At 37.6% G+C, this 13016-nt stretch overlaps 1 protein-coding gene across 6 annotated transcripts in view; it reads right to left on the bottom strand.

Moving 5' to 3' along the window:
• stil (STIL centriolar assembly protein) overlaps positions 1–13016 on the bottom strand; it is a 46720-nt gene that overhangs the window by 22989 nt on the left and 10715 nt on the right. For all 6 annotated transcript variants that reach the window (XM_043699249.1, XM_043699248.1, XM_043699253.1 and 3 more), the window contains exons 5-8: positions 11689–11873; positions 9471–9718; positions 4619–4702; positions 643–729 (exon numbers count right to left, since the gene is read on the bottom strand). In XM_043699249.1, the coding sequence (XP_043555184.1) occupies positions 643–729; positions 4619–4702; positions 9471–9718; positions 11689–11873 (604 nt within the window). The remainder of the gene's footprint in view (positions 1–642; positions 730–4618; positions 4703–9470; positions 9719–11688; positions 11874–13016) is intronic.

The raw sequence follows: 13016 nt of genomic DNA, 5'->3' as shown, positions 1-13016 counted from the left end.
GCTGTCCCACATCAGGTGACTGAATAACAGAGTGAAGTATGCAACTCATCCAAAAGCAATTACTATAATTTGAGCAACAGTTTCCTGCTACCTTATTGAGGCAATGAGGATTAGGCAAAGAGTATAGCTTTGTTAATACAAGTGTATTCCAGCACAAAAGCAGCTTTGGAATGCTGAAGCTTGCATACTGTTTTGGCTTTTGCAATTCCAGTATTAGCGAGTTCTCTAATAGAAATGGAACCACTAATTTTTTGTGAAAGAAACTTTGATATTTTGCTTCCTAAAGCTCATAAATAGCATTAACATGTGGGTTCTTTGCAGAATAAAAACAGCAAAAATATGAAGTTTTAAAGCTCTTGTAAAAGTTCTAATATAGCTATTTTTAAAATTCGTAACTTCAAGTTTCAAAGCTATGTGCAACATTTAATTAAAGTCAGATATTGGACACATTTAACATTGGCACTAATAAACTGAAATGGACTTTATACCTATTCCAGCCAAACAGTGATAGGTTATTAGATACAAAATTGGAGAGCACGAGTACTTATTTTAATGAGACATAAATGGTTCAATTCTTCGGAAGGTTGAAAATATTCATCTGTTAAGAATTATTTACCAGAAAAGGATCTCTTCATATCTCACCTCTCTTGAATTGAAGAACTGAATAGATAGCGTAAGCAACAGGCCCAGACTTGTGGACTACGAACGTGTGTTGCACCGCTCAACCAACTGGAATATCAAAAATGTGAATCAAAGTTACAAAAAAAAAGACTTGAAAAATATTTTTCACAATTGCAAGTTTGTGTGGAGAAATGCTGTGTTCTCAACAAACTAACATGCAGTGACACTGAACATATGTTCCAAAGTTGATAAGAGAATTTTCAAAAAGGGAAAGAAGAAACTACCGTTGGAAACAGGAACTTTAAAAAAGCCAAAAACACATCAGCAGGGATTTAAAAGGCAGCTAGGGCAAATTCTAGCCTGCAAAATGTTGGTACATAGAATTAGTTTTTTGATCAGTTCAATTAAACTTATGTGAAAATTAGACTTTAAAGTAGCAAGCCAGAAAAAAAAAGTGTTGAAGTTGCACTAGTGGAGGAGGCCCTGAACTTACAACAGCACAGAAATCAATATATGAACTGCAGCACGGTTGATCGCACCACTCTACGCAAAGTACGAGCCCAGACTGCACCCCTCCGCTACAATTCAAAACAAAAAGTCATTTTGTGGAAGAGCTGGTGTTGAACTGGGGTCGACAAAATTTAAAACACCACCACCAGGTTTTAGTCCAATAGGTTTATTTGGAAACACTAGCTTTTGGAGCACTGCTCCTTCATCAGGTAGTTGTGCAGCAGGATCATAAGACACAGAATTTATAGCAATAAATTACAGTGTCAAGCAAGTGAAATGATATATTGAAGCTGGACAGCTTTTTTTTGGGGGAGGGTGTGGGGAGGAGAGAGAGAGAGGGAGAGAGAGAGAGAGAGAGGAAGCATGTGAATGAGAGCGAGAGCAAGAGGGGGTGGAAGCATGTGAATGAGAGAGAGCGCGAGAGCGAAAAAACAGAGTACGATGCTCAACTCGATCAGCGAGAGACTGGAATGACCTCCTCAGGAGATATGGGATGCAACTGATAGTGAATAAATAGTACACTACTTCCTGGGAGCCAAAAAAATTACGCCATGTTCGCCCTAGCCTACAATGTATTAATTGATAAAGATGGGCACCTTGCCAAGACATTACTTATGCCTCCCCTTTCGCCTTTAAAAACCGCCAAACCTTAAACAGACCATTGTTTGCAGCGAACTCCCCAGCCTTCAGGACAACATGGACCACTACACCACACAACCCTGTCATGGCAACCACTGCAAGACATGTTAAAGTGTCAACACTGATACTGCCATTACATGTGGGGATGCCACCCATGTGGCTCAGCTAACATGGTCTGGAGCATATGAGAGAGACAAAGATGCCCAGAGGCATGGTACACTGGCGAGACCAAGCAGAGGCTACAACAATGGATGAATGGACACCGCACAACAAATAACAGACAGGGGTGTTCTCTCCCAGTCACAGATCTCATCAGTCAGGGACATTCTGCCTCGGACCATCTTTGGGTGACCATCTCTCCAAGGCGGACTTCAGGATAGGCAACAACAGAAAAGGGCCAGGCTGAGGCTAATAGCCAAGTTCGGTACCCATGTGGATGGCCTCAACCAGGACCTTGGGTTCATGTCACACTACAAGTGACCCCATTCCACACTCTCTTACAGGCTTATACTCTATCTCACACAAACACTCCCTCTCCCATGCACACACACACATAAACAAGTCTATGGGTTGAATTTGTATTTGCAGAATAATATTTGCAGATACATTCTATTTTGTGCAATTTTTGAGCAAGCTGCAGACAATCCATATAATATTTTGTAAATTCTTCTTTGGAAATAGAACTAGTCTGTCTCAAAATCGGGACACAAACAAGCTCTGATCTTACACCTTTCATGTATTGTCTGAGCTGAGATGTCACCTTTTGTTATAAAACCTTAAGTTATCTCGAGAGGTTGACTTAAAAGTAGTACTACTTAAAAGTAGTACATACTAATGAACTGAAACTTGCAACCCATTCTAAAAGATGAAAGACTTAACAGCAATCTAGCTTTGTTCAATAAATCATTTCAGTTGCATGACAATGTCATCTTTTGCTATAAATTCTGTCTTATGGTCCTGCTCCACAACTACCTAAAGAAAGAGAAGCGCTCCGAAAACTAATGCTTCCAAATAAACCTGTTGGACAAAAAAAAAGCATACAACCCTTCTAACTAGGAGCTGCTGCAAAACTTATACCAGAAAACAGGAAAAAAAAATTACAATACAGCATCTATCTTCAGATACCACTAATAAACTGCCCCTTGCCACCAGATACTCCTCAATCTAACTGCCCTTTTGCTCATCTCCATTGTCCTTCTGCATCCCATTCGCACATCAGTAACTTTTTCAACCTCCCTCTCTACTTGTCTTCTCTCCCACTTTGAATCAATTATCTTGCCATCTTTGTACTTCATCTGACCTGAAAAAGCACACTAGGTATTGCTTCCTTATTTACAAGGCAATACAAGGCCAAACAGTAATAAATAATTTTCTCTTCAAACAGTAATAAAGTAAACATACATACATTATAACCTGCTTTGGCATATTTTGAACGTGAAACTGTTAGCATTCATCATAATTAGTTTTCTGAAACTCAGGAATTCTATAACCTGCTTGATTGGGAAATCTACAAGTTAGCATCAGCGAATTTCATACACAGGCAGTATTGGTGAAGTTCAATGAAACTACAATAAGTAGAAACTATTGAACCATTGCCTTTTAATGCTAATAGTCTGTTTAAAAAAAATCTTTGGAATTACAACTTTTTGAATAAGACTTAACTGCCAGAGTTCATAATTATTGCTGAACAGGCTTTCTAGCTCTGGAATATCCACATTCAAAAATACAGGATGACGAATTACTCCTTTATGATCATTTTCAAAACTTTAATATCAACTTCTTCCAAATCCCACGTGCATGTCCCTTTCATTTAAGGTTTTACATGAAAGCAAACTAATCAGATAAGAACATCAGCACATTTTAGTTTTTAAAAGAACCTAAAGAACTGGAGATGCTGTGAATCAAAAGCAAAACCAAATTGCTGGTAAAAATTCAGCAGGTCTGGCAGCATCTGTGAAGAGAGATCAGAGTTAATGTTTCAGGTCCGGTGACCCTTCTTCAGACCACGTGCATGCAAGCACATTTTAGTTCCTCGATTGCTGTTAGATTCAAGACTGCAAATGCGATTAAGTAGTTCATCACAATTTTGCTGGAGTATTAAAGATCCCTCAACTCCAACAAGTTGACACCGAGAACAAAGAAAACCATTTACTAGAATGTTGTGACCAGCTTTCTTCAAAAATCAATGGCAAACATCACGGGCGGCACGGTGGCACAGTAGTCAGCACTGCTGCCTCACAGCGCCAGAGACCTGGGTTCAATTCCCATCTCAGGTGATTCTCTGTGTGGAGTTTGCACATTCTCCCAGTGTCTGCATGGGTTTCCTCCAGGTGCTCCGGTTTCCTCCCACAAATCCAAAAATGTGCGGGTTAGGTGAATTGGCCATGCTAAATTGCCCCCAGTGTTAGGTGAAGGGGTAAATGTAGGGGAATGGGTCTGGGTGGCTTGCGCTTCGGCAGGTCGGTGTGGACTTGTTGGGCCGAAGGGCCTGTTTCCACACTAAGTAATCTAATCTAATCTAAACCATCACATTGCTGATTACATGACCCAGGAAATACTACAAACAAACAAACATTCAGGCGCTCAATATTGTTAATCTCTGTCTTAACATTGCTGCACATTGTATTAGATAAAAATTAGAAACATAATGAATGACTAACAGATGATATTTATGAACTTAGTGGTTTGTACTCCTTTAGTTACAAAGCGTTCCTGCTGAAACCATAGTTTTCATCTTTTACACATTGGTGTTGAAATTTTAAAATTTCCATTTGCACTTTTCACTACAATCCTCGTTTCTCAAGGCTTTAAATTGAACTCACTTTTAAACACTGAATTCTCTACTTACATTCCTACTAAAGGCAAAGTGAATACTTTTGGATCCGATTCAAGTATTAATAGAAGCTTGCGTGTCTGATCCATTGTAAGATACCTGTAATTAATAGAAACAGATAAAACAGATGCACTTTAAATTTTAAATGTGAATTCACAAAAAGAAAAGCAGAAAACATTTCATTTCCTGTCATATATGGTAAAATAATGTAGAAAAGGAACATAAAACAATTCCTTCACAATCAACTAAGATGACTAAAATAAATTCCATGCCACAGATACAGCATGACTTTCAATAAGTACAACATATATATTTATCAGTTAATACAATTATTAATGACTTTTTCGAGTACTGTGTTCAGCTACAAGTTGACAGCTACAGTAATACAAAAAATTAGGAAATACTGAAAAGTTCATAAAAATCTGTATCTTATTAAATAATGCTTTAATACAGCTTTAATTTTAATCTATTTATTATTTATTCAACCCAAAAAGGAATTACCCTTCATTCTGACTGCCCATTTCTGAAATGCAACATTTTATAATCAAAAGAGGAAATAAAAAAAATTTAAAGATCACTTTTCTTGAGAAAATGGTCACTATTAATTGACTACATCCAATATGGCCATTTTATTCTGACCCTCTTCATCTACCTTTATAAAATGCAAAGTATTAAAAATTCAATAATGAAGTATATTAATCATACATCAATTTTTCAGATAACACCTCATTTTGCAATAGGTATGACCAGTCTTTTTACTGTTTGATAACCAAAAGCCAGCATTTGGATCTGACGGTTATGACAAAGATGGGAGTGGTGCACAGTCTCGCTTTAGTTTCACTGCATCACAAGTCCCAACATAATTATAACTGCTTTACCCGGATCCCTGTTCCCAATATAGTTAACTCTCTCTTGAAAACTTAAAAAGCTCCATAAACCACTTTTCTTTGATAAAGATTATATTGTTTTATAAAAAAATCAACTTGTAAAATGAAGATTCAAAATTAGTTAACACACTTTGTTTAAAACAACATTAAAATCAGTATTTCCTCCTCTAAATAACCAAACAAAAACATATGCATATTTGCACACCAGGTTTTTTTTGGGTGGGTGATGGTGGGGAAAAATTGAGAGGAAGAAAAGGTGAGAAAAAAGGAAAAAAAAAGGATTTGTCACTACAGGAGATTCACTTGAGAGAAAAAACATACTTGGCTGATAGTCTCAAACACAAGCAAGAGGTCTCTAGAATCATTGCTCACATATTACTCAAACAGTATTTATGGTTCCCCTCAATGTTCTCAAGGAGGATAAATCAGGATTTAAAAATGGATCAGGGCTCCAAGTATCACTTTGAAGCCATCAGTTCTTTTTTCCAGAAAACTGGAGAACAGGGCTGCAAAACACTTTCCCGATCACATCAAGTTGACCTTAAAATGTTTTTCCTTCCCTAAGCTGTCTACCAACTGGAAAAGCAGAAGCTACAACAGTCATAAACCAAATAAGCAGTTATCACATGTGATTTAAGAATGGCACTGCCTCATAAAGAAAATAATTCCTTTCATTGACCTCAAGAAAATCCAGCTAACCACAATCTTTCAAACTAATCTATACAAATTAATTATGTAGCCATTATAACTTTATAGACTCACAGTTTGATGTGACTCGTAAAATGATATTGGCGGTTTCTTAATTCTACAGAATATCTTACATAGCAAGTTTCTGGGGAGGTATGAGGGAGCAAAAAGAAGGAGTGTTTTACTACTGTATGCTTCGGGTGGTAACAGAAATATTTTATACTAAAAGCACACTTCAAACTTGAACTGATTTCTTGAACCTGTTCTCTAAATTGTCCCCAGTAGCAATCATAGTTTGTAACAGATATGATTTCAATCTTGAAATTTTCATTCCCTTTTTGTTAGCAGTCATAAGCAGGTATCAATACGGACTCTCGTGTTCATGGTATAGATTGACACAAGACAGGCTTAAACTGTACTAATGATTACAACAGTATTGAACATACAAAACGAACCACTTTCTTGAGAATTATCTTGTACATAAAAATCAATCAACCTAGTAAAAAAAGCAAACTCAATTGACTCAAATGAGTGAAAAAATACTTAAAAATTAGATTGCATGATATTATTTACATAACATCATGGAAGCAACACATTTAATCAATGCTGGAAAAAATTCTTTTTTGAACAGCATTAATTTTTGTCAATAGCTACAGCACACAAATGTAAAATATAGGTATATGTAAAAGTAATACAGGCTGAACTTATCATTAATCAAAAATGCCATAAAAATGGTTAATTGGGACGATCAACTATAATTGAACATAAAATGGATAGCCAAAGAATGGCTAATGGATTTTTCCATCTATTCGCCACATGAGACTCAGCCAAACACAAAAAAATGCTTTATAGTCTAGGTTGATGATGGGTCAGTGGTTGGGACAAGTCTTAATTTGTATACCAACTGCAAATGACATTTGCTTTTTGCCTTGATTAAGAATCCTGTAGTTATCCAATTCTTAAAAAGATATAGAAGCAAATTACTGCGGATGCTGGAACCTGAAACCAAAAGAGGAAATGCTGAAACATCTCAGCAGGTCTGGCAGCATCTGTAAGGAGAGAAAAGAGCTGACGTTGCGAGTCTAACTGACCCTTTGTCAAAGCTACAAAAAGGAGAGAAATAGAGAGGTATTTATAAGAGGCTGAGTAAGCCGAGTACCAGTAGCCTCGTATAAACACCTCCCTATTTCTCCCCTTTTTTTTTTTAGCTCTGACAAAGGGTCAGTTAGACTCGAAATGTCAGCTCTTTTCTCTCCTTACAGATGCTGCCAGACCTGCTGAGATTTTCCAGCATTTTCTCTTTTGATCTTAAATGTATAGGCTCCACTCAAAATTATTGAACAGTAATACAGAGGAACGTTGATTATCCGAACGAGATGAGTGGGCACTATTCCATTTAGATAATTGATAATTCAGTTAATTGATTCAATGCCTCTCCTTTGGGGTTAGGAGTTTTCAGAAGTTTCCTTTATCCTTGCTCACACACTCTGTCTCCGGGTTTGTTTCTGAGCACAGACACTCATGTGTAAGGGACCTGCAGCATTGCTGAAGCCTCCTACCCCCTCAACAGTTCAATGGGGTAAGCAGACTTTAGCAAGTGCTCGCTGTGTCAATCCCATTGAACTGTTGAGGGGGTAGGAGGCTTCAGCAATGCTGCAGGTCCCTTACACATGAGTGTCTGTGCTCAGAAACAAACCCGGAGACAGAGTGTGTGAGCAAGGATAAAGGAAACTTCTGAAAACTCCTAACCCCAAAGGAGAGGCATTGAATCAATTAACTGAATAATCAATTATCTAAATGGAATAGTGCCCACTCATCTCGTTCGGATAATCAACGTTCCTCTGTATTACTGTTCAATAATTTTGAGTGGAGCCTATACATTTAAGATCAAAAGAGAAAATGCTGGAGAATCTCAGCAGGTCTAGCAGCATCTGTAAGGAGAGAAAAGAGCTGACGTTGCGAGTCTAACTGACCCTTCGTCAAAGCTACAAAAAGGAGAGAAATAGAGAGGTATTTATAAGAGGCTGAGTAAGCTGAGTACCAGTAGCCTCGTATAAATACCTCCCTATTTCTCCCCCTTTTTCTTTTTAGCTCTGACAAAGGGTCAGTTAGACTCGAAATGTCAGCTCTTTTCTCTCCTTACAGATGCTGCCAGACCTGCTGAGATTTTCCAGCATTTTCTCTTTTGATCTTAAATGTATAGGCTCCACTCAAAATTATTGAACAGTAATACAGAGGAACGTTGATTATCCGAACGAGATGAGTGGGCACTATTCCATTTAGATAATTGATTATTCAGTTAATTGATTCAATGCCTCTCCTTTGGGGTTAGGAGTTTTCAGAAGTTTCCTTTATCCTTGCTCACACACACTGTCTCAGGGTTTGTTTCTGAGCACAGACACTCATGTGTAAGGGACCTGCAGCATTGCTGAAGTCTCCTACCCCCTCAACAGTTCAATGGGATTGACACAGCGAGCACTTGCTAAAGTCTGCTTACCCGTTCAGGAGACGAGGCAACAGCACACTGCGTGCAAGAGCACTCCACCTAACCTCCCCAACCGAGGCAGCCAAACTGAACACCAATAGTAAGACTGTTGTTGTGTTTGGGAGGGGGTGAGTCTCCAAATAACAAAACAAACAGACTTTTTACTGCAGGTTTTCCTCAGGTTCCATCTTTGCCCTGTACAGGACAATGTTGGAGAGATTATCTGGGGAAGGGGGGGTTTAGGGTACAGCCTTTGTGTCAAACTGCAGGGAAAGCTGAGGAGGAGAGGAGAGTCAGAGAAATTTTAATCATTGTAACACAAAAGGTGCGATTACTGTAAGAAACACCGCTGATGTAATGTTTCGATCGACACCTCAAGATCTCATTCAGATAATTCAGTATTTGGATAATCAAGGTTTCTCTGTATATCATAAATAACCATTTCATTTTGTAGGTCACAAATTGTTTAACAGCAATACAAAAATTGTCACACTTTGGGTCAGATGCAAAAGCAAGTTAAACTCAAGTTACCATATTGTTAATCATTGCATGAAAATTTTAAAGTTACCAGTAACAAATGCCAGAGAAAATTTAAAATTGCAAGTTTGAGATGTGTATCCTACTGTAAAGATGGTATATTAATACTTTATACTGAAATCACACGTACAGTCAATCCAATTTTTAAAGTTAATTCTAAATTCTTGTCCAATATCTATTGCCCAATTTGTTCCAAGTTATCTTTAAATATTTATAAATTCATAATGACATTCTTACAAACTTTTCAACTACCTTCTCATAACCAACTTACCCAAATTTGTACGTCCCTTGAACCTGAGCAATATTTAATGGGCTGGTTAAATTTCTTGCCAAAGCTGTAGGAATTATGGGAACTGCGTTGATTGGAGTGGCATCAAATGTGATTGCTACTGTAACAGCTGCCCATTGGAGTTCCAAGCTTAGATTATCCAAGTTCTCAGTACAGTTAATGCGACCTCTCAACACAATGAGTCTGGAAGAGTCAATTGTTTCCTTGCTACAGCAATAATGGTATAGCATCTGGTAAATTAAGTCATAAACAATTACTGACAAATCTGTATTGCGTCTATTATTCGAACACAAACAAGTACATGTCAAATCCTCAAGACTACCACTTTCAGAATTCAAAACAAGGATTGCCTTAATCAATAGAGATAATATAATCAACTTCAGATATTCTAGCCAATTGGGATTAAAAAACACTTTTAATAATCATAAGGGAGTATGTTAGGGCAGCTTGTCCTGGTATATTTTTATGCAGTTGTACAGCATCAATTTTGTATAAAATTGAAATATTTAGAAGTTGGACTCCTGCGATTCATCGAGACCTGAAAACATTTCCTTCACTTGCTTTCTTAGGAAGTGTTTTGATAGAATCAACAACTCTACAATAGCTGTCATTAAGTGTGGCGAGAGTCACCAGTAGCAGTAGTAAGAACAGCAACAACAACGAAATAAAAGGTCTAAGGCCTCAAGGAAAATTCACATCCCCCTTTGTCCTAATAACTCAACGGACAGTCCACTACCATGCTCAAAAATAAGAGAAATTCATTCAGATAATTATGGTGGATAGTGTTGTATGCAGCAATAACTATAAAACAGAACACATGTCTTGGTTTAGGGAGCAAGATTGTTCTGAAAACGTCAAGCAATACCAGATTCATGCTAACATGGGTCCAAGGAGATTATTGAATTCATTATAGTACTGGACAGAATTTATAGATTTTTTTTATTAATGGGATTCTGGGGTAAAATACTGCTGTATGACAGAATTTTACTTTACTGAAAACAGTCTGAAAATTTGCAGATCATGATTTAGGCACAGATAGCACTGACAATCACTATTATCTTTAGTGAGACAACATCTCTAACCCGGAGGTAAATCCATCATCAGTTCTTTCCAATCACCTATTAGGAGATGGTTTAATTTTGATTTTATATTTTCCCCCTCAACTATGGTAATTTTCCCATCTTATTTAAATAATTTGGATTGAGGTTTGCATTTAGCGTTCATATGTTAAAAAGTATACACATTATGATACTTCATATTTAGAATTAAAGGTTTGCTCAGTAATACTGGCCATACTATTATATTATTCAATAATTAAAGAGAGAGCTGAATTTGACAACTTATAACATGTGCTGCTGGCAGCTAAAGCAAACATATTTCTTGCCCCTCTTTAGCTAACTGAATTTTTGATGGCACAGACAGCCATCAATAGACAAGAATACTTTCATTTATGCTTGATAGAGCTCTTTTTGTTTAAAAAAACCCCTGTAAATTAGCCAAGGTCAGCAAAAATCCTACAATAATAATCTCAAGCTTGAGAAATAGGAAAACCGAATAGAGGAAATCTATAACAGATCAAAAATGCTAAACATTCTATTCCCACACTTTAGAAATAAATTAGTTCTGTTCGCCGAGCTGGGAATTTGTGTTGCAGATGTTTCCTGTGAAGCGCTTCTGTGATGTTTCCTCCGGCATTTATAGTGATTTGTACCTGCCACTTCCAGTTGTCAGTTCCAGCTGTCCGCTGCAGTGGCCAGTATATTGGGTCCAGGTCGATGTGCTTATTGATTGAATCTGTGGATGAGCGGCAGGTACAAATCACTATAAATGCCGGAGGAAACATCACAGAAGCGCTTCACAGGAGGCTCCCAAGCACTGAGGATGTCACCTAGACAGGGGACGAAACATCTGCAACACGAATTCCCAGCTCAGCTAACAGAACCACAACAACGAGCACCCAAGCTACAAATCTTCTCCCAAACTTAGAAATAAATTAGACTATCAAACATTTGTAGAAGTTCAGCTTTGCAAGTATGGATAGCTAAAAACAAAAGCAGGACAGAACATTTTTTCTTAAGAAAATCACTCTTGCTTTCTCACTCACTGTCACAATGCTGAATCGAGGAGAGCTGGGGGGAGAATGAACACTTGCATCCTCTTGTTTAAGTGCAATATTATGTTTTCATTCAGTCGAAATTACCTTAAACGTTGTTTTGAAATCCTCAGATGAATAAACTTTCGTGTCTCTGGAAACAAGTCCCTGAGTATCAATTATACATGGAATGATGAAATCTTCAGGCAGGGGAGCTGTAGGTACCTTATCTGAATGCCCTGCCTCTCGCCCAGGATCAAGACGATCAACAATTAACGTAACACCTTCCTCATCTGTATTAAGTGAATAAGTTATATTTACTCAGCTGACTGCAGATTTCAATTAATTTTGAAGAAAATATCACATTTGATCTTAAATGTAAACTCTTTTATTCTATGTTCGGCTATGACATTCACTGAACAATATATATAAATAAATTCCAAGTTAAAAACTTGATCAAAGCTTTTAAGTGAGAATCTCAAAAGAAAAAGGAAACATGTTGAAATGTTGGAAAGTGGAGAGCAGAAGTTATTCCAGAGCTTAAGGCCCAAAAATCAGCAATGAAAGCATAGCCAATGGCAGAGTAAGTAACATTTTGGATGCATAAGCAGCCAGAATTAAGAGGAAGCCCGATACCAGAGTGTTGAAGGACTGACAGAAAGATAAAAAAGCAGACCATATGGATTCAAAAACAAGGATGAGAATTTGAAAACTAGATGCTGCTTGATTGTAAGCCAACGTTGGTGAATGAGCACTGGTATGACATGAGAATGAAACTTGTTGCAAGTTAAGAGATGGGCCGAGTTTTGAATGGCCTCAAGCTTAAGAATAGAATGAGAGAGAGAGACCAGCTAGGACTACCCCTGAAGAGTTGAAGATCCAACACCAGATTATAGTCCAACAGTCTTCCAATTAAACCTGTTGGACTATAACCTGGTGTGGTGTGATTTTTAACTTTGTACACCCTAGTCCAACACTGGCATCTCCAAATCCAAATAGTTAAGTCTAAAAGACATGAATGTGAGTGAAGCTGTAGAACATTAGTGGTCTTAGCAAGGACATGGATCAGAGGTCAAGAAACTCAGCTTGGGTTCACATGCTTTGCACAAATTATGAACACCAACTTAATTTCAGACCCTTGTCAGAGTGAGGAAATGATTTAATATATAGGGAAGGGAATTTAGAGCAAGTGCATGCATGTGCGCGCATGTGTAGAAGGCGTGCATTAAAAGAGGTGGTGGAAGTTCCGAGTATTCATGGATGTGGTGCCAGTCAAGCGGGTTGGGGCAACTGGGGCCATGAAAAGCACTATACAAATAACATATAAAGACTTTTGATGTATAAACATTGGCAAAATTAGCGCACACAAGTATAAATATATAAAATATTGAACATTTAATATTAAAATTTAAAGACAGAGCACAAACTTCCTAACA

Source organism: Chiloscyllium plagiosum, chromosome 11, assembly GCF_004010195.1.
Source record: "Chiloscyllium plagiosum isolate BGI_BamShark_2017 chromosome 11, ASM401019v2, whole genome shotgun sequence".
In the NCBI taxonomy this organism is placed as follows: Eukaryota; Metazoa; Chordata; class Chondrichthyes; order Orectolobiformes; family Hemiscylliidae; genus Chiloscyllium; species Chiloscyllium plagiosum.
This window is presented reverse-complemented; position numbering and strand designations above follow the sequence as displayed.